This window comes from Taudactylus pleione, unplaced genomic scaffold (genome assembly GCF_031769625.1).
Source record: "Taudactylus pleione unplaced genomic scaffold, aTauple2 ptg000442l, whole genome shotgun sequence".
NCBI classification, from domain to species: Eukaryota; Metazoa; Chordata; class Amphibia; order Anura; family Myobatrachidae; genus Taudactylus; species Taudactylus pleione.
Window position 1 is genome coordinate 8,162,460 of NW_028284844.1, and position 23,347 is coordinate 8,185,806.

At 44.6% G+C, this 23,347-nt stretch overlaps 1 protein-coding gene across 2 annotated transcripts in view; it reads left to right on the forward strand.

The window, feature by feature from the left end:
• Positions 1-477: 477 nt before the first annotated feature.
• Positions 478-23,347, forward strand: part of PLPP3 (phospholipid phosphatase 3) — a 65,637-nt gene continuing 42,767 nt past the window's right edge. Inside the window, exon 1 of one of the 2 annotated variants that reach the window (XM_088447891.1) lies at positions 478-1,186. In XM_088447891.1, coding sequence (XP_088304017.1) covers positions 1,048-1,186 — 139 coding nt within the window. In that variant the 5' untranslated portion in view covers positions 478-1,047. The remainder of the gene's footprint in view (positions 1,187-23,347) is intronic. The other variant, XM_088447890.1, reaches the window with a different exon arrangement.

Consider the following 23,347-nt stretch of genomic DNA (forward strand, 5'->3'; position numbering starts at 1 on the left):
CCTGCCACCTGCGGCTGAACTACAAGTCCCAGAATCATCTGATTGATTTAAGATTAGGCAGCACATGCTTCTCTGGCAGTATTGCTGGTCCTTGTAGTTCCACATCAGCCAGTCTCTGGCTGACTGGACATGCTGGGTCTTGTAGTTCCACCACAGCTGTAGACCCACAGTGTGCCTTAAAAAGGGAGCTTTGGGAGAGAGCTAAGTGGCAAGCCAAGGGTTAAAACTTATCAGCTGGACCCAGCCCCAGACATGCCAGCAAATGGCTGGTGACAGTTTTTTTGCAAGTTCCCACATGCATTGCAAGATGTGAATGAACACACACAAAAAAAACAAGATTTACATTTTTTAGGTCTCATAGTACTGGCAGAGCCTAATAAGCTTTATGTAGACCTGTAACCCCACCCCGGGAGGTACAGCAGCTCTGATTCCTTCTACCTGCAACCTTTAGGACGCACAGTCACCTTTCTGTCCCTCCTGGGGGGAGGAGGGCTCTGGGCAGTGCTCTGAAGTTGTGAAGTTCTGCAGCACACATTACTGATTCCTCTGCAGCCTCATTCTGCCAGGGTCAGCTCTTCTGGAAACTTGAAATGTGCAGTTAATTATCATATGTATAAGTGAGTTCTCAGGAAGGGGGCTGTACAAGCAAAATCCCATCAGAGCCAAGGCAGTAACTTTAGGGGGTGGAAATCAGACTCTGGGATAAAAGTGCTGGGGGGGACAGCAGCTGAGCAGGAGGAGCAGAGCCACTCTCAGCAGCAAGCAAGGCTGTGATCCCTGTGCATTTAGCAGCCAGACGGACCCCCTTCTCCATCCACACCAGCCTGAGCAGGACACTAGTTCCCCAGCCTGGACTGACTGTGCGCCCTGGACACTTCCCAAGGACTGTGCTCATTTTGCAGCGCTGCATCTGACCTCCAGGACTCAGCATAAAGGACTTTGCTCTGTGGGATTGTCAGCAGAGGACAGTCACTGTGCTGTCACTGACTTGAGGCAAAACTGGGCAGCCTGGATTTAAAGAGAATTGTATCCAACTGTTCCACCAGCATGCAGAACTACAAGTATGACAAGGCGATGGCCCCTGAGAGCAGGAACGGGGGCAGCACCACTTTAAACAACAACAATGGCCCTGGGAACTGCAAGAGGGTTCTCCTAATCTTCCTGGATCTATTCTGCCTTGTAGTAGGTGAGCAACAATCCCTGTCCCTACACCCCATGCAGGGAGCTGTCACTGACCAGCAGACCCCTGTACTCTGCTTCTCTTCCTTTACTTTGGTTTACTCCTCTGACAATGATTTATATGTATATTTGTATATTCCTCTCTTACTGCATAGTAAACTGACTGCTGTAATGTAGACTGACTGAGTCTGGAGTATTGTACTGGACTCCCATAACTTTCCGCACTCTCCCCAATGCTCTACTTACTTTCCACAGTTCCTCCAATGCTGCCCTAACTTTCCACAATCCCCCCACTGCTCCCCTAGCTTTCTACACTCCCCCCACTGCTCCCCTAGCTTTCCACACTCCCCCCACTGCTCCCCTAGCTTTCCACACTCCCCCACTGCTCCCCTAGCTTTCCACAATCCCCCCACTGCTCCCCTAGCTTTCCACACTCCCCTCACTGCTCCCCTAGCTTCCCACACTCCCCTCACTGCTCCCCTAGCTTTCCACACTCCCCGCACTGCTCCCCTAGCTTTCCACACTCCCCCCAATACTCCCCTAACTTACCAAACTCCCCCCAAAGCTCCCCTAGCTTTCCACACTCCCCTCACTGCTCTCCTAGCTTTCCACACTCCCCCCACTGCTCCCCTAGCTTTCCACACTCCCCCCAATACTCCCCTAACTTTCCAAACTCCCCCCAAAGCTCCCCTAGCTTTCCACACTCCCCCCACTGCTCCCCTAGCTTTCCACACTCCCCCCAATACTCCCCTAACTTTCCACACTCCCCCCAAAGCTCCCCTAACTTTCCACACTCCCCCAATGCTCCCCTAACTTTCCACACTCCCCCCAATTCTACCATAGCTTTCCACGCTCCCCAAACTTTCCACAGTTCCTCCAATACTCCCCATACATTTAAAATTTCCCCCAATGTTTCCCTAACTTTCCACACTCCCCCTAAATGCTTCCCCAACTTTACAACCTTCTCCCAATGCTCCTATGACTTTCCAAACTTCCCCCCAGTGCTCCTGCTACTTTTTCTCGTGTTTGGATAAAATGAGCGCTTGTAATACCCTTTGTGCTGTATTCTGTATATTCCCTGCCTGGCTCCAGGTTACAGATGTCTGATTCCTGGAAGAGAAATATTTTTATGCGACTGTTCAAAGTTCACAATATATCTGGGTGCAGGAAAAGCGGAGTATACATTTCTCCCATATGTTACTCCAAATATAAACTTTCACTGACAAATCCCTGATGCCACCACAGTGACTGGTGCAGCATTGAGTTTGAGAGGTCTATTTACTAAGCAGTGTTAGGAGACAGAGTGAAAAGTGATAAGAAAGTGATAAGGTACCAGCCAATCAGCTCCCAACTGTCCTCTCACAGGCTGTTTGAAAAATGACAGTTGGGAGCTGATTGGCTGGCACCTTATCACTTTTTTTTATCACTTTTCCCTCTGTCTCCTAACACTGCTTAGTAAATAGACCCCTAAGTTGTGCTGTAAATTAATAGCATGAAAAAGAAAGTGTATTTAACTGGTGGAAAGTACCCGGAAATTCCTAATATACTGGACCTGCTTCCCTGCTAATTAGTTATCTGTGGAAAGTCTTAGTTGAGGCTATGCATATGTTATCTATACATGATATACATAATACTGCTACACTAGACAACCGCCCCAAGGGCAAATATACTGCAGATGTAAACTGAGATATATGTGTGGTGTGTTTGTTACATAAATATTAACATTATACAGATATATATATATATACATATATATATATATATATATATATATATATATATACATACACACAGTACGTGTGTGTGTCATTAATTATTGATTGTCTTTTTATGTGCATAAAACACTTAAATATCCATCTGCCGCTATGGAAATTGCATTTGTGTGTTTAGATTGCAGCTTTCACCATATAAACCAGCAACTGAAGTTGTACACACCGCTGTGTGGTCTTGGTTACAGAGGGGGAAGGGGTGCAGCTAGGATATAAAGGTGGCTAAAATTCTGTGTGAGCGGAACATAAACTTTAATAGTTCAAAACTTATATTCTTGATTTTTTTTGATGGGTCTGCAGGATTGTCTCAGCCTTATCAGATTTAGGAGCGATCCTCTCAGTACCTTAAAAGAATAATCTCTGAAGTTTTTTTGTCTTGGACCGAATGCTTTGGGTTGCCTCCTGCAATAAATGTCATGTGGAGTTTTCATCCATTCAGCTGCAGAACACAATTTCCTTGAACCACAACAAGCAGACACAAGACCCCCCCCCCCTTCCAGTGTGAATGCTGACGGTTATTGATGATTGAAATGTGATAACTAGAGTCAAGGCGAGGAGCCAGGTCTGCCCTGCGCCCAGATAGTGTGGTTGAAGTGGTGTCTCCAAACCGTCCACATATGTCTTCTGTTTTAGTGCATCTTTCCTGGGGACAAATGTCAGTGCCATAAAAGCTCTCGTAATGACTTGGTTCCAAAGGTCATGTTATGGAAGTGTAGGTATGAAACACTTTATATTAGTGCTAAGCTACACGTCAACAAAGACTAGGTAGCCCAGGATGCTTATGTGGCTTTGCTGCACTCTAAGACTTATCTGAGTGCATCAATCATGACACAAGTGACATCTGTTTCGTATTGTTTGGTGTAACTGAGAAGAATGGGGGGGATTGGCTGGAATTAGGTTCTTTAAACTCAGTAAGTGCCCCCTTGACATGCCAGCAATCTCGGCTTCTGTCCAGCTAGTCGGCGGCAGATCTGGGTGTCCCCCCCTGTCATTGCTGGTGTAAATTGTTGCATGATTAAAGTTTGCTGCGGTTAAAAGTTTTATGTTACAAGAATTAGTGGAGACTTAAAAAAAATAAAATAAATAAACTCATCAGTCAAGTAGTTATCATAGGATGCAGAAAACCTTTGCAGAAAAAGTTTTGCCTCCGTATAGATCTCAGAATTTATCGCTCTAAACTGTCAGCGGTTTCGTCCAGATTAAAGGCCCAGATTCCCCCTAATAGTATTATCTTCTTAAATTCAAAAGACGAGATTTGGCAGATTAACTCGGTGTTTGCAATGTAAACTTTCCAAATATAGGAGCTAATCCGGGACTGCCCACGAAATCACCACCTAATCCACCACCTGCAATTGCGAGACCATTGCCAGATCACTTATCTATTGTGGTTTTTCTCATTTGAATTTACTGGTACAGCAATTTTTTGTTTTCCTCTGCAAATTGATATTGAACTTACTACAGAGATATCGGCTGCATCGGAAAGGACAGCTGTCTGCTCTGTGCAGGCAGCAGTGTAGGGTCTCGGGGGATACAAATGAACATGTACAGTTGATCCCCGAGTGCGGTTACAGTATTCTCCTGAGGACGTCTTGGTGTCACAGTATTCCTCTGATGCTCAGTTACTGCTGCTGGCTATGAAATATGATGTCCAAATTCTCTAGGAGGGACAGATATATCGTGTGACACCTTACAGACGCTTCCTGACAGTGTTGGTGATGTTGACTGGTAATCGGGATCCTGAAGAAGATATTGAAGATCATCATATCTTTTTTCACCGCGTAGTCTCTGAACTTGTGGCAAAAAAAAAAAAAAGAAACTTAAAGTTATTCATAGCTGTAGTGAGAATGATCTATGGCTGCCTGATATCTATATCTTAACATAAAGAGGGCATGTTTGACTTGCGCCAATTCCAAAGAATTATGGTGGCCCAACTACGGTATTTTATACATAACAGACGAAGTGTCTAATATTGCAAAACTGGCCAGCTGGGTGGATTTTGGATGTCAGCAGTGTGGAGAAATATGTTTGTGCCTCCAAGAAGTAAGAGGGCATGTATTAAACTTTCAAAAGAGGACAATTGGAGGTGTTGCCCCCAGCAACCAATCAGCTTCTAGCTATCATTTTATCAAGTGTTGTCTATTTGATGACAGCTAGGAGCTGATTGGTTGCTTTGGGAATATTCTCCACCTGTCTCGTTTGAAGGTTTAATATATATATCCCTCATATGGTCTTCAATTAAGCAATTGATTAACTGGAGATCATTGGGCAGACAACCAGTACTTCTCCACTGGCTGAATATCATGAGAGTTGTAGTGACTATTGGTTCCTCGGTAGAGTAAAGGCTTCAATATGAGTCTGTTGCAGTAGAATAGATCTATAAATCAAGGAAAACGACACTGGCTGTCAACAAGATGTTTGCTCTGTCTGGGGGTGGTTAGCATTTAATTAGTGAATTCAGATTGTCATGATTGCTGAATTCCTGAGACGGACACAGTGGGAGTCACCATTCTTGTCTGCAAACTTCACTTCCAAGGTGCCAGCTCCATAGACCAATGCACATAGGTGTATCTACACAAGCTGTAGGTTCTCGTTCCCTGTGGACCCAAACTCAACGTCTGTGGCAAAGTTAAACCCCCCACCATACAGTAAATGATTACACCAATGTACACGGTTAAATTGCCCTCTTTCTAAAGCAGATCATTGTTGTTGTACCTCATTATTGTCACTGTGCTCAACTGTCTGATTTAAGTTGACGACTTGTCATGTGGGAACTTCCTGACAAAGGATTCATTAGTGAGTGTTCCGCTTCTTTAAAGAGCCTCCATGAATAAAAGCAACAGTCACATTTACATAGCTAATTGTAGAAGCAGGTATCTTTAGCTGCACCTATAATGGATGGGTATGAGGACAATTAGTTACTTGCCCTAGGCTCGACTTTGCAACCTTGCCCTGCAACTTGCACTTGGAACATTTAGGTGGTTACCGTGAGTCTTAATTCCCATTGGGGATTAGAGAAGAATAACTTAATGGCAGCAGCATCTCGATAACTTTAACAGTCATCGCAGTAATACTTCTTGGTATGAAGGAAAAAAACTGCCTAGGACTCAGTGAGGACAGAAGCTGCTGGGACGGCCAGGAGAGAAAGTTAGATGCTAGGTCAGTTTGAGGGGAATTGGAGCTTATGCCGGCTGGTATAGCTGGTTCAGCCAATGATGGAGGGGGAGGGGGGAGAGTGAACACCTTGGACCTCATTGCTCTCCATGATTGCATCCAATGTTCTGTAGGTCATTGCTAAGATCATGTAGACCCTTCAGTTTTATAATGAATGATTGACAGTTGCAAAAGCTTTTGGACCTACCTAGAAATGAGTTATTAGAGGGTCCGCTTGGACAACGTTTTCCAGCAGAACATTTTCTAAGTCGGTTACATGGTACCGTAGGTGGGTAGAAAAATCTCAAATATTTCTCCAATTCTGGGCAGCCAATTGCAGTAATTTAACCCACTCAGTTAATAATATTTACAGAAATATTTTTTCCCCTGTGTTACTGGACTGGAAGAGGCTTCAGGGACCATCTGGAATAATTTTTGGTTGGAGATGTGGTGAGGGAAGTGTTTAACTCTTTGTGGCTTAGGCAAGCCATGAGTTGTTAATGTTACGAGGCCCGATACAGAGATGGACGCTGCTGCGTCTGCTGCAGGAGTCGTGGCTGAGATGATCTGCAGATGCTAGTATCAGCCTCCCCCTTGTGTAGTAGCCTGCGTCTGAGTGTATAAGCAGCTAGAAGACCATGTTCAGCGTGTCTGCACGCAGCAATACCGCTGGCGATTCTTTAGACGCCACCCATCGCGTGCACCATTGACACTTGCACAAGCCCTATGGTGGTGCCGTGTCTCCGTCTGAACATGGCCTCTGTGGCTGAGGCTGTGCATGCGGGTACGCAGCCACTGACAGCGACACTGCCATAACACGCACCAGACAGACTTTTATTGCGCTCACTTCAGGTCAACGCCCATCTCTTTGCCGCCACATCTCTAATACCCTCTGTCCCGATCGCAGCCGGACCTTTGTCCGTGCACTCTGTGTAACGCATGCATCATAGGGGTTTTCTTATATTTTTTGCGTATCCGTGCAAATAATCGCTCAATCTCGTAAACATCGCCATTGCGTGTCCTCGTCGGGCCATTCGGGGACTCGCCGTCTGCAAATACAATTACCTATAAGATATCTGTAATGCGGGTACGGCCCAAATGGGAAATTCAAACTTTCCAGGGAAGCCTAATTAAACAGCAGGTAATGTGCAGTCCCCTTTTTGTGGTCAAACCTTTCAAGAAAAGTTCAGTCACTTCTTACCCCCCCCTCCTCTACCTTAATTACTCATGGAAACAGGATCTCCCTGCAGGTCTTTAAAGGGGGTAGCTCCAAGCTGTACAGACGCTCCTGACACGGTCTGGAAACTGGCGGGTGAAATGATATATATGTGTCTGTTTTCTTTTAACTGCTTTGCTATTTTATACTTCAAAAAATACATATAAAGGTCTTGGAGTGTATGAAGGTTCTTCGGCTGACTCTGCGGCTTTGGTCCTGAGTCTTGAAATATGAGAGTTTAGCTGGCGCTCTGCTCTAGAGGTGACCTTCACACGTTCCCCATAAGTGAGTATTATAATGACAGCTATGATATGAAGGCTGTATACGTGCAGTCACTTGCTCTAAGCAACCTGCCGGGTAGGTCTTCATAGTTATAACGTAACATTGTCAATAAAGTTGTGAGAACTCCCTTGATTCATTCATAAATCTATATAACTATTTTAGAGCAGATGAGTATAAGGTGTGATGTAAATAAAAGGGCCATCTTTCATTAGGTACCTTTCAGCTAGAATTAAGGGTAGGCCATAAGCGGCCCTCCAACTGTTGAACTACAAATCCCAGCGTGCCTTGCAACAGTTTTAGCATGGCTAGATAGCAAAACTGTGGCAGGGCATGCTGGGATGTGTAGTTCTACAATAGCTGGAGGGCCGCTAATTTGCCCACCCTAGGTAGACACTATGAAGTGCATGCTTTGTTTTGTTTTCGTGCAAGCCCAACATGGCAGCTCCCATTATGCATGTGTGAATGCATGTTTAAAGGAAAACAGACCAATCCATATACAGGAGAATGAAAGTCTACCTATTGTCTAGGTAGGAAGAAGTGCCTCATATCATAATAATATCACTGCAGTGCCTCATGCCTCAATGATGTCACATCATTGGTTCCAAGTGAATGGGTAGGCATACAATGTTTCATGCTGTTTATCAGTAATATCACATCCCTGGTTCCTAGGGCATGGAGAGAAATATAGTGCCTCTTGCCTCAGTATTATCACATGCTTGGGTCCTAGTGCATGGTTAGGAATACGGTGCCTCATGTCTCAGTATTATCACATCACTGGTACCTAGTCAATGTATAGGAATATAGTGCCTCTTGCCTCAGTAGCATCACATTCCAGGTTCTTACTCCAGGTGTGTCCTGCTACATTTTTGCCACCGATGCTGCAAATGTGCGCACACATTGCGACATGCGACTCGTGTACAGTACATCGCGCCAGCGTTCGCACCATGCAATCTTGGGTATTGCAGGAGCGAACAAGATGCACGCGCCAATTTACAGGTGCACGACCAGCGGCAAGTCGCAGCGGCGGCAAAGATATGGCAGGACACACCTGTAGTGCATGGCTCAGAATATAGTGCCTCATGCCTTATGCTGGGCATACACTCTACAATTATCTGTCAGATATCTGTCCAATCTGGTTGGTTGGAATGAAAATCTGGTAATGTATGGGAGCCAATGACAATCAGTCATATGGTGTTAAACACTGGAAAATGGGCAAAAATGATTGGTCAAACTGGTTAAATTAATTTGATTTAACCAATTTATCTGGATGACAATTTTTGTCTGTTTTTCAGTGTTTGTGAGCAAATGGTCGATTGTCATTGGCTCCCATACATTATTACCTGGTTTTCATTCATTGGACAAGTGGAGAAGTTGCCTATAGCAACCAATCAGCCTCATTTTTTAGAATGTACTTGATAAATGTTAGTAGCTAGAAGCTGATGGTTGCTATGGCCGCAGCTATTTAGGAAGCTTGTTACATCTCCCCCAGCTATTCTGATTGGCTGATGTTTCCCGGAAGGTATTTCTGCCTTATGATACATTATGTTTTATGAGCAATGCATTACTTATGAGAATACCATTTTCAGTGGGTGGCTGGGATGAAGTATTATACAGCAATTCTCTATTGTAACATTATGTTGAATGTGGATTCCAATAAATACTGTTTTAATAGGTTGTTAAGTGTAGGGAGAGACATAGTGTAGTGCATTATCTGATTACAAAATCACTTTATTGTATTCACTATTTGCCGGCAGCTACATAACCAAAATGTTGTTTTGCATAGATTAAAGCTTTCTGGAAAGTTGATTTCTCTCTCTTTTTATTGCTCTAAGGGCCTGATTCAGCTTCAGACGGAATTGCAAAGCTGCTCGCAAGCAGCTTTGCAATTCCGTCCTTGCAGAAATGGTAATGGCGTCACGCCCCCTGCTGCATTACGTATCCAAGCTGCCAGGGCTGGACTGGCCATCGGGCCCTTCTGGGGCCGACGGCCTAAGGACCGGCTCGAGGAGGGGTCAAGGAAAAGACCCCCGCCCTCCACTCAACGGCTCCGATTTCACGATCCAGAAGGGGTGGAGGCGTGTTTGGGCCGGCGGCGGCTGTGCTGGGCCGAAAAGAGACGGGGCGTGCCACGAGGCCAGCCCCCGTGACTCGCGGCACGCCCCCTTGCATTTACCACGCCCCCCCTCTACACGGAAGTGCTGGGCGGACTGCCAGGGCTGATATACAGCCCCAGTCCGCCCCTGCGAGCTGCGTTGTCCAACGCAGCATCGGATACTCTGCGGAACATTGGCCAGCTAAGATGACCCATGGGGTCACGCCGCCGGATGCCACAGTTGGGAGTAAGAAGCCAGGAAATCTCTGTCAGCCGACGGAGATCCTGGCTTCTTCTCTCTCCCCCCCAACGGCGGCGACATGCCTCCATTTAGGGAAACAGAGGGCATCGCCGCACCATCCCTGCCCACAGACGGCAGCAGAATGGCACTTGCGCAGAATGGGTCATGCGCCTGTTGAATAAGGACCTACGTTTTCATATCTATTTTACATGTGTTTTATGCTACCCGGAATGCAAGGTCTAACTCACTCCTCCATAATACTAGCAGGCCAGATATGCCAGGCAATGTACGTCACCAGGACAACCTAATCATGCTCCTAGGCCGGGTCTAGATTTTTCTATAGAGTTCTAGCGGAATTCAGCACGCACAGCCGAAATACATTATTTTGTATAAATAGTGGACAGAAACCATTTTATTTGTACTACCTGCCTCTGCTGAGAATGTTTGATTATTGCAAGATAACTTTTAAAAAGCTATTTTATAAATAATGACAAATTATTTATTTCTTGCCCGTAACAACATTACCTCAGCCGAGGTCAGCTGGAATAAATCCCCCGATGTCTTATGTAATTGCATTTGTCATCAAATACAAACAATTACTATACCAAACAATCTTTACTTGTATTCACATCTCCATGTTGCTTCTGCAAGCGTGAAGTATACAACTTAAAGTGTACACATAAGCTTGCAGGCAGCCATATTTGTGGGCCTGTCTAATAGTCAAGAGAGTACAGCCTATTAATTCACCATAAGCTAGAGGCCACATTGAAGAGTGAGGCACAAAATGGACACAGATTCCTAATGAATTGATAGACTGTCTTTCGAACTTATATTTACAAAAATAAAAAAAAATGTGCTTACACAATGGATTCACCTGTGCAAGGAAACAGACTGAAAGTCCAGTATTGGCGTAATGATTTATTTTTTGGGATGGGGGGGGGGGGTTTGTAGTCGATTACAAAACAGCGAAAATATTGACTCAAAATGGGGCTTTAAGTCAATAGATATTGTTGAAACACATGAAACAGGGTCAAAGTCTTGTCAGAACACGAAACCAAGAGGGAAGGGGTCAGTCAGAGCTTTTAGAATAAATGACTTTACGTGGTTCACCTCACGTAGAATAGAAATTGCTGTTGGTTCACTACAAAAAAAACAAAACCAAAACATGACAGTGAAAATATGCTGGTTGGGTTTTATTAGACATTAAAGAACTGTTGCTATTTTTTCAATATTGCAGCTTTACTCTAGTCTGCATTATTTAATACTGTTTTTCGCATCCTGCCTCCTTTGTGCAGTTTGCAGCCAGCCAGAACTGTTTTCACTGCTTATTCAATAGCTTTGTTGGCGAAAACCCAAGGGCATTTAGGATGTAATATCTGTAGGTTTATGTTGTAACAGCTGACAGGAAAGCACTTGTAGCGTTCGGTGTAAGAGCCACTCTGACTGCAAACACTCTGATTTTCCACTTTTCATCCTAATCCAGACAGCATCTGATTTTCCACTTTTCATCCTAATCCAGACAGCACTGAGTAGAGGAGGTGCAAGCTTATTATTTCTGTCTCTGGAGATTTGGAAGACTTATGTTATAAGAAAGTGACTCCTCCTGCTCTAGATAATAAGGTTACACAGGAATATACAAGAAATGTTACTATATAGGATAACGTACTCTCGACTGTAAATTATAGATATTCTTTACAATACGCAATTTTATTATATTTGCTTCAACTTCTAGAAATAATGAGCCCCATTTACCAACGAACCTTAATACCAACGGCATATTTTGTTTAGTATCACAGTGATACTAACAAATATGTTACTGGTATTCAACATTACTTACCCCTCCAGCAAGGTACCCCTCCTCGGCGGCATTTCTCGCTCTGTTGCTGATAGCCTATCACCAGCGGCGAGCTGCTGTTTCATTAGCGTGCGCAACGTACATTACACTTTCACCCAGCAATTCCTTTAAGGCTTTGGTGAAGATGAAAATGCTGCTGGCGGGTCTCCATTGCGACCGGATCGCACTCGCGCTCTATAGATAACATAAGCGAAACAGTGAGAAACAGCAGTAATCTTAGTTTACAGGTGTTTCTTAAATATTGAAAGGAGGACATACCCCTTTAGTGAGTGCTCATTGATAAATGGGGCCCATTATACGGTATGTATGAACAATGATCCCTTGGGGTAGATTTACTTAGCAGCGCTTTTCAAGACCATCTAGTCTTTGGCGGTTTTAATAGGCAATAATATTAAATGCGACCCCAGGCGTGTTTTGCATTTAATATTATTGCCCCTTTAAATCCAGTGAACAGAACCACCGCAGATGCGGCAGTTTTGAAAAGCGCTATTTAGAAAATTTAACCCCTGACATAACTTCGGTGTTCATTAGGATTTTGTATATTATAATAGATAACACATTATAATCATTACAGGCATCAGAAGTCTGTCTCGTAACGCATATAAATGCATGCAACCAGAAGCCTTCAAAAGGTTTATGACACAGGTTCTCAAACTCAGTCCTCAGGATCCCAAACAGTGCATGTTTTACAGGTCTCCTCACAGAATCATAAGTGAAATAATTAGCTCCACCTGTGGATCTTTTAAAATGTGTTATGGTGCGTACACACTACACGATATGCTCCCTGAGCGATAATGTGTAGTGTGTCCCCGGCAGACTGTACTCAATGTCGTTCATGACATTGAGCACAGTGCTGAAAGATATCATTAACGATATCGTTCAGCGCCGGGCTCTCTCCCCCATTCCCCAACATGCAGCAACCTGACAAGATCGTCAGGTTGGCCTGCATGTCAGCCCGATGAACGATGATGATGAACGACCCGCGGGAACGCGCGTCGTCGTTATCGTTCATCGTTTTGGGGTTAAAAATGGACGATAAAGTGGCCGACTGAACGATAACTATATCGTTATCGTTCAGTCGTCCACTTTATCGCCCAGTGTGTACGCACCATAAGTGAGTAATGACTACACCAGTGCACCTGCTGGGTGACCGGGAAAATGTGACCTGTGTGGGGTCCTGAGGGCCGAGTTTGACAACCACTGGTTTATGATATTCTTATAATCTACAGCAGGGGTAGCCAACCTCAGTCCTCGAGAGCTACTAACAGTTCACTTTTTCCAGACCACGTAGCTGGTGCACAGGTGTATTCATTACTCACTAACTCATTTGAAAAGATCCACAGGTCGAGCTAATTATTTCACTGGTGATTCTGTGAGGAGACCTGGAAATTATGCACTGTTGGTAGCTTTTGAGGACCAGGGTTGGCTACCCCTGATCTACATTAAGGGGTAAATTATTCCATCTATTAAAATTATCATGACCAAGAGATGACAACAGTGGCAGAACTTAAGCGAGGGCACCAGGTGGTCTTGCCCCTGGAAGCCCCTCTTACCCCGCGGCTGTCGCATTATCTGTACCCAGAATAAATTTGCATAGGACAAATGCTGGGTATACACTAGACGATATGTCGTCCGATATGGCGGACTGGAGCGACATATCGGACACATCGTCTAGTGTGTACCCATTATATCGCTGACGATGTGTGGTCCCGTGGGTCGCCAGCAACATCCTCTGTCGGCCCTACATGCAGGGCCGACAGGGGATGTAATTAAGGAGAGCCATGCTGGCAAATGCAGCATGGCTCCCGCCATCGCTCGCTCCGTCGCTGCCCGCATTGGCAAATGTGTATGCACAGATGTCGAGCTGGGTACACATTGTCTAGCGTGTTCCCAGCCTTACAATTGCCGGTGCTCCCTGCCCTGAAACCTGGGGCCCAATGCTTCTGCTGCCTCCGGGAGTTCAGACACCTGCGTGTTGAGGACAACCTGGAGCTAAGCTTAGAACAGTGGTTTCCGCCATCTTTGTATCACCTGAGGTAACGGATGCAGACATGTTATCTGTCTCTGCTCATCCGGTGTGATAAGCGATCCATCCTACGTTCCCTCACATGCGTTTTCCCCGCCAGCCATCTGATTAGGAAATCAACAAGAGCCAACAGGGATCTCAGCCATCAAACCTAGAACAATGCTCCTTTCATCTGCCTGATCTAATTTAGTAACTTTGAGATGTGAATACGACATTGTGCATGGCGTCCTAGCTGTCCATAGAAAAGACTCGGTGAATGCCAATTCATGCTGTACATAACTCTCAGCAAGCCCAATGCCAGTGACTTTTTCTTCCCACCAATTCTATTGAAATGTCTCCACAATGGACTTTGTTTAAGGGGCGTCTCCATGGGAACCGGCATTGGAACCCATTTGTGAATTTCATCCTGAATAATACACCCATGTCCGTCATATCACCCCAATAGTACAGCAGCATCATTATTCTTACAAACCGATGTCACTGTAATATTTATACCCAGATATAGTAAAGGAGTACAATAAATATTTGTTTTTAAGTACCTGTTGTCCTGCACTGTCTGATTATAATATATATATATATATATATATATATATATATATATAATGAAAATAAATGGATACTGTGTAACCAGCCTGCATGCTTGCGGAGTGGCTGCATTAAGTCCTGTGTATGGTCACAATGACAGTGAGGGTCATCTTGTCCTTACATTACATTGTTTTATGAGGGTCACTAATGGGAGCGTGAAAACAGTATTTTCTGAGTGAGAGAACCACACATTGTGAGGCAGGTTCAGTCGGCATCTGGTCCGTTGTCAAATCTCTATTCAGACAGAAGCCATGTTGAAGGGTGCTGTGATTAACACGGGGGACAGTTTGTGATGCATTTGTGTTCATGCTTCACCTCTGAAACAGAAATACCATCTTTGCCTGAATATATATACAGTATATATGTTATTTTGATAGAGGCTCGCAGAGAAGAAAAGTTGTGGGTTCATCAACAGTTGCATAGACTTGTATTATGATCACACTTTGGACTGTATTTGTCCTGTGTCTGTATTGGGTGTAATATAATTATATTGATCGTGTACAGTGGTCGGGTCATGTTGGGGATGTAGTGTCCTATGTCTGTATAGAGTGTAATAGAATTGTATTATGGTCATGTACAGTGGTCAGGTCATGTTGGGGGTGTAGTGTCCTATGTCTGTATATAGTGTAATAGATGTATATTATGATCATGTACAGTGGTCAGGTCATGTTGGGGGTGTAGTGTCCTATGTCTGTATACAGTGTAATAGATGTGTATTATGATCATGTACAGTGGTCAGGTCATGTTAGGGGTCTATTTACTAAGCAGTGTTAGGAGAAGTGAAAAGTGAAGAGTCAAAAGTGATACTTTGCCAGCCAATCAACTCCCAACTGTCATTTTTCAAACACAGCCTGTGAGATGGCAGTTGGGAGCTGATTGGCTGGCACCTTATCACATTTCACTCTTCACTTCTCCTAACACTGCTTAGTAAATAGACCCCCTAGTGTCCTATGTCTGTATACAGTGTAATAGATGTGTATTATGATCATGTACAGTGGTCAGGTCATGTTGGGGATGTAGTGTCCTATGTCTGTATACAGTGTAATAGAATTGTATTATGATCATGTACAGTGGTCAGGACATGTTGGGGGGGAATCAGTATGATTTACCGCCGGACTCATACCCGGCGGTTCAAATCCCGACAGCGGCAGCCCAACAAGGATGAAAATCCTGATCGTCCCCAGGTAAGTATTCACTAACCTATTCTACCCCCTAACCCTAACCCTCCCTTAGGGATGCCCAACCCTAACCTTCCCCCAAAGTGCCTAACCCTAACCCCCCCTTCTCCGGGGTTCAAGTTCAGGATACAGAAAGCTTGACAGGCCCGTGGGTAAAAACAATGAGTCTTTTCAAGAGGACAGCAGCGCGTTGGCTTGAATGCAAAGCAATTTCTTTTGAGGAGCGGACTCAGAATGAGTGTACGATTTCTCGGCACACAAACATTCAATTTTATTTGATTTTTATTCGGTGGAAAATCCATCGGGGGATGAAAAAAGAAAAAACAAAACTTCAGAAGTCCTGGTGTTTTTGTTAGAGGCAGGTACAAGTATCCCGAATGGTCCTAAATTTCTTGTAAATTGATCTCTCTCCATGTGAAGGGAAGTGGCATCTGGAGATGAAATTTAAATTGGATTAAAATATTTTCTTCTGCTCCTTGCCCAGATTTTGCTTCCTTGGCAGCGTTATGGACAGACGTGTGCTGACCTGGACGGTCTGTTTTTGAACTTTATCAGGCAGTTGTGGTATAGTATTTTCTGTTTTGGGCTGTATCTTTTTTTAATTTTTTTATTAGATGTTCTAAGGAATACATCATTGCAGTGGTGCCCAAACAAGGTCCTCAAGGCACCCTAACAGTCCAGGTTTAAAGGATATCCATGGCTGAGCACATATGGCTATATCAAAATGACTGAGGGCCTGATTTCAGAGATGTACGCAAATGTCTTCGCCGCTGAATATGTGTACCCAGCTTACACTTGCCCACTCTCCCGAGACTGCCGGGAGCCTCCCGAAAATCGAGTGCCGCAAAAGTAGGCAAGCCCCCCGGAATGGCGGTGACCCCCCCCCGCGATCGCCGCAAAAGTGGCCGGTCCGGAGGTAATATCGGCATTATAAAGCGGGGATGCGATCGCGTCAGCACGCCCCCGCTCTGTCTGCCTAAATTGCCCCCACCCGCCCTGTTGCACTTACCTGGTAGCCCCCTCCCGGAGGGGGCTGGCCAAAGATCGGTAAGTATGAAGCAGCTGTGATGTGAAAATATGAAAATGCCGCAGCTGCCAGGTGATGTAATGATGCGTCTCACCTGCGTATTTGCATCTAAGACAGGGGTTCCCAACATCGGTCCTCAAGGCACACTACGGTCCAGGTTTTTGGGATAGCCATACTTGAGCACAAGTGACTTAATTACTAACTCAGTTATATTGATTTAACCATCTGTGCACAATAATGGATATCCCTAAAACCAGGACTGTTAGTGTGCCTTTCAGGACCCAGGTTGGGAATCACTGATCTAAGATGTCACAGCATCTGCGTACAAAGAAGCAGCGTCAACTGCAGATCATTTGATAGCCGCAGTGCTAAGTAAAGCAAAATGGCGGTGGGAACTGCCACCCAGGAGCCATATTTTTTGCGTACGGGACCACAGTCGCGGGATGTGACAAGCCCCAGAAATGGTTGCGACACTCCTGCTTTCTTTGCCTCCTCTCCCCGTTACCTCCCCCAAACGCTCCCTGGCTGTCAATCACATTGCGAATAGACGTTGCGAGCGACTAGGGAAATGTACCTTGACGCACACTCAGAGCGACTTAGACGTATGCGCAGACTGACGATTATCGCTCAACTGTGAAAAATATCGGCATAGCATATAACTCGAAATCAGGCCCTGAGGTACTAATTAATTCACCTGTGCTCAATCATGGCTATCCTTAATACCTGGACCGTTAGGGTTCTTTGAGGACTGAGTTTAGGAACCAGTGCATCAATGCAATGATATGGTAGTTGGAACAAGTTGTTAGGGGCAGCTGACCTTGCAGGCTACCATTTCACAAATTGGCCAGGATCCCTTTCTAATACTTGATGTCCCAAACTGCACATCCAAAGGAATGAGAGGATAAATGTCTAGGTCAGGCCTGGCCAACCTGTGGTTCTCCAGCTGAAACTACAAGTCCCAGCATGCCCTGCCACAGCTTGGCTATTAGGCAATGCTAAGACTCTGGCAGGGCATGCTGGGATGTGTAGTTTCACAACAGCCACAGGTTGGCCAGGCCTGGTCTAGGTGATAATTCTTGTTTCCCATAGCAACCAATCTGTTTCTGGCTTTCACCAATCAAGTACAGTCTATAAAATGAGTACTATAAGCTGATTGGTTGCTATGGGACACTTCTCCATCTGTCCACTTTTTAAGTTCCATATGTAGCTGGGTAACCATGGTTGTTCTACTGTATCTGACTGAGGCTTGTATGCTCCCTCGTATCGATTTTCATGAGTCAAAGTAACTTAATATGAGATCTCTAGTGGACAATGGAACATTTGTGGAAGCAGCATGTTTGCCAATAGATCTTCACAGCAATAGATTTGTTAGTAATGCAGTTAATGAGTAACTTTCTTCTAACTAGTGACTGGTAATTTCAAAGCAGCAGCTCTCTGATAACATTTTCCTAACCACTGGGAATTTTCTGGTTCATCACTTCCAGGCAAAGGAGAGGTGTCGCAAACGTTGGAGAGAGAAATAAAGTACCAACCAATCAGCTCCTAATTGTCATTTTTACAGGCTGTGTGAAAAATGACAGGTGCTATCCCATAGAGCTTTGTAGATAGATAACTTATATCATATATGGTTTACCATCCAACCCCTCCAGGGCCGTTTCAACCTGATTTTAATGGAAACAGCGTCTTTGATAACCAGGCCCCTTAACCTGCTCCGGTTAGCACAGTGCGATGACTATCTAGTTATTATACAGTGCCATGGTATATGCTGGCTCTATAAGTATAACGTGAGCCTTTGGGATATTCCATATCTACAATATTTCTATTTTCTCACATCCTTCACTCGGACTGCACGTCATCACCGCCATGCACCAGGGCCCAGCGATAATAGCGTGTCTGCCTGCTGCGCGATTTTGCAGCTTTTCCCACTGTAGCTGCCTCTGAAGACAATGGAGAGACAATCTGTCAGCACATGTTTATCTGCAGCCCCTGCTTACAAATCAGGCCGCAGCTCTTTCTGTAGGGGCTCTCAGGCGTTAGTGATTAGATGGTGCCAGCTCAAGACGTTGGGTTCTAGAGGATAAACAGAGAGGCCGGGAGGAATGCATTTGATCTAGAGGACGGTTACAGTACGGGGCATTAACAAAGGAAAGTAAATGAAGTTGTAGTCCGTGAATATTTATTAATACTGATGATAGTAGCAGCATAAAGGAATATGATTACAATGAGAATTATTTATTTTATATAAATATACATTACTTTGTTCCTGTATATAACAATTGCCTGGTGAAAATAAAAACATACACATATGTAAGATCACATTATTATAATCTTTTCTTTATTTTGGCACCACAAATGTTACGCAGCACAGTACATAGGCGTCCCTGCGTCATATGCACGTCCTCATGATAGCGCCGAAGTCTGGCTGCATGGACACATCACTCCGAAAAGCCGAACTCTTGGGTGCGTTTGTAATGTAGGTGCCCAGTTGCCACCCGGAAATGGCCATTTCGCGGGCAGAGAGAACCGGCCTCGCACCTAGCTTCCATCAAAGAGTATACATACTTGCGCATTTTGCTAAAAATATCGCTACATACGTCTGGTCTTGGATTTGAGCGCGACTGAGAATCAGCCCCAAAGTGCATCAGTACAAAATGATAGAGACAAGATAATAACATACACAGGGGTCTGTTTACTAAGCAGTGTTAGGAGACAGAGTGAAAAGTGATAAGGTACCAGCCAATCCGCTCCTAATTGACATCTCACAGGCTGTGTTTGAAAAATGACAGTTGGGAGCTGATTGGCTGGCACCTTATCACTTTTCACTCTTCACTTCTCCTAACACTGCTTAGTAAATAGACCCCACAGTTACATAATTGCAATGCTCGGTTACATAATTACAGAGATAATGCAGAGGGTATGGGGCCCTGCTCGTGAGAGCTTACAATCTAGACATTGGATGTCACCTGTTGCACAAAGCAAATATTCCTCTCTCCACAATATCGGCCTCATTCAGATATGTACGGCTACTGCACCCGCAGCTGCATTTTTTTGTGCCGCAGTGCGGCTGCGTCTTTGCCGCGGCCAATGATGCCCACCAGCTGCGATGCTAATCCGCCGCCGTGCGTACCAAGACGCACCATCGGTCGCACCATCGGAGATAGCACCAGTCCTGTGGAGGCCCTGAATCTCTGTCTGAACATGGCCGCTGCTGTCAGCGCGACTGCGGCAAATGACGTAACAGCTTACCGCGACACGCCTGCGATACACCCACGTCTGGCTAGCTACATCCCTGTTACCAGCGAGAAACGTCCATCGAAATTTTCTCTCTCTGCATCCTAATTCGTTCTGCGTCTTTCTGTGGTAACTAACAGGGCGCACGTGTGGTGTAAAAACATGGTCTGCGTGCATACGGCATCGACACACCGCGTGCACCGGCCGAATCACTCCCCATTTCTGCTACGAGATGTGTAAAGTCACTTCCCCATTCTGACACTTTCTAATAACAGACCTTGACGTATTGATTAGGAAAGTGGCTTTTTTCCGCTCTTCAGGGCAAACGTTTGGGAAACAGGAATAAAAAAATGACAGCCTGCAGCTGTAATCGTCTGCTCCCATCCACGGGTAATCTAGTGCCATGTAATTGCATAATGACATAGTCACAGTCCTACGTACACCACACTCCTGATTAAATTGTTTTCCAAGCAGCCCCTGATGATTGCACCCCCCTCCCCCTTAATGATGCGTTGGCCAGCAAGCCACATACAATTATCAGCTCCTCAGCCCGGCACTGACTGAGCTCCAGCTAAGTTCTTGTTCCCTTTATAGGGGTGCAGGAAGCATTCTGGCCTTGCTGAGAACTTATTAAAATCAGCACATCTCCCAGCTAGTGGGGATGTAACTGGCTGATTATTTAGGGCTTTCAGAGGTGCAGTGACTCATGCGTCCGATGTTTAATCATAATGCAAAAACTAACTTTATTACCTGAATGCGCCTTACGTGTTTTATATTAGGGCCCTGGAACATAACCTTCTGTCTGTCTGGGTATGCATGTTTCCAGGTGCCATTTTATGCTTGTATGTATGCACCTGCGTCGGATTCAGTTTCTTGTAATAATCCATTTTAATAAAAGTTTTGGTACAGGCAGGTTTAACATTTACTGTAGTAAAACATCACATCATTTCAGCAACTAATAATTGCTGTATTATAGCTTTGCGTTCTCCTGGTTTCCACCATAGTCCAAAGCCATACTGGTAGGTTCATTAGCTGCTGGGTAAATGGTCCGTGTTGTGTATTTATGTGCCAGCGGGTAGGAGATTAGAGTGTAAGCTCCATAGGCACCAATATGCCTGACTGTAATTCTCAAACTGTATAGAGCTGCAAAATATGTTTTTCGCTATATTCATAAAGGGCGATACATTCCATTCCACGCAGCTTGAAATCTACTTTTATATTGAGAGATCAGAGGACCCTTTGTTGACAATGGAGAGGAGAGAGGTGGCGTCCATCTTGAGCCCTCGTTAAGTCCATTTTCTCATCGCGTTACAAGATAGCAGTGCATTGTTACCAGATCTTTAAAAGGACATTGGGGCTGATCAATCTCTTTTTTTTTTTTTATATAAAGGAACAGTGTACATATTGTTTAGGGTACGTGGTGAGTGACAGTTGTTTTTTTCTGCCTGCTTTGCCGTTTAACCTGTTCGCTCCTGGTGCGGATTTAATAGCCTGCAAGGTTTAACATGCAGACTGAGCACAATGCTTCCTTCATAGCCGAGCCTTTTGTCTGTGTGAAAGTAAGAGAGCGGTGAATGGAGGTCAGTGGCTGAGCCACCATAGTAGTGAAATCCCTCCCGTGGGAATTGAAAGGATTCCCTTGTTGCCATGCAATCCTCACAAACCTGCGTGCCGTAGGACAAAGGCGGGGGATTTAGCACGCTAGAAATCCTATTCAAGCCAGGTGATTGAGCAAATGTAAGCATAATTAGCCAGGGCCTGAATACTGCCGCTATTAGGGAGCATGTTTGGATGCTCCTCACGTTAAGTGCTGTTCACCGGCACCCTCAGCTCACAATTAGGGAAATATGGAGATTGTCCTGAATTCTTCTAGACTATTTATCGTCTTTTTAACATGCGAAAACAATGCCTTATTTTACTAATGTTTGGGGAAAGATTACTGTTCCCTCCATAACTGCGGCCACTCACAATGGAGCCCTGTTTGCACAGACTCAAACTCACACTGATGTACAAATGTCGCACGCCCCGGTGGCCGGTGTATCTACTAGTACAGTTCTGTTGCTCCCAGTTGTTTTATTTATGCAAAGTGGAGATTTTGCCCATAGCAACCAATCAGATTCTAGTTATTATCTTCTAGCAGGTGCTAGTTAAATGTTAGGTAGAATCTGATTGGTTGCTATGTTCAACATCTCCACTTCTAAAAACTCTCACTTTAGTAACTATACCCCTCAGACTCTTAGCAATACTGCAGTTGTGATCGGAGGGGGAAATGTTGTCTTATGCACAGCAGACTTCCTGTTGGCAATCACATTGGATGATTCTACATACAGCCTCTTTTAGCCAATGGAAAGTCAACATACCCATGTGTTGCCCCTTATAGCTATGTCTGAGTCCCATTAATAGCTCCTTTACATACAACTTAGATAATAATGAGTCAGTAGACACAAAACGCCATTTGCACATTTTTACCGAATCGTCAATATAGAATATTTTCAAGGTCTGGAAACCCTGTACTGAATCAGTAACCAAAACATGCGGGGGTCATAAATTCAGCGCCACCGTAAACGTCTACTTCAGATTGAGAGTCTAAAGTATATATATCGACATAGGAAATACCTTAAGATACTTTTTCTTCCCAAAAAACTCATTAGCGGACTTTGTAGAGGCATGCCAAATATTTCCGCTTTCCCTTTAAACTGCTAAGGTTCCCGGGCTTGTATTTTGATAGACATTCATACACTTGTGCTGTTTATGCAGGTGGTAGCTGTCTGCTCTGAAGAAGGGGCTGCACGTTTACAATAGAAACATTGATGGAGTTGGCAGTGCACGTTTGGCTGGTACAGATACATAAATCTGGTGCTTTACTATCACATCCTGGGGCTCGGCTTAATCGTATACTACATTAACCAGTCAGTCATGAAAGTACTTTCCCTGAGGACCTGCATAAAACCTGTACTTACAATTGATGGGTTCTACCAGACTCAGAGATGTCAATATAGCTATGGAAATCAACTATTAAAGTTCAGCACAATATGAATGTGGAGACTGTGCCATATTAAAAGTATTTTGACTAAGGCTTTTATAATGCTATATTCATGTAGTTATCTACATAACTCTTCCCTTAATCCCGAGAATGCAGCCCCTTCATTCACTAGTGGGAACCAGTGACATCATTGAGAATGCAGCCCATCCACTCACTAGGAGCCAGTTACATCACTGAGCATGCAGCCTTTCCATTCTCTGGGAACCAGTGACATCACTGATTATGCAACCAATCCGGTCACTAAGAACCAGTGACATCATTGAGAATGCAGCATATACATTTACTAGAAACCAGTGACATCACTGAGTATGCAACCAATCCAGTCACTAGGAACCAGTGACATTACTGAGAATGCAGCCTATCCATTCACTAGGAAACAGTGACATCACTGAGAATGCAGCCTATCCATTCACTGGGAACCAGTGACAACACTAAGAATGCAGCCTATCCATTCACTAGAAACCAGTGACATT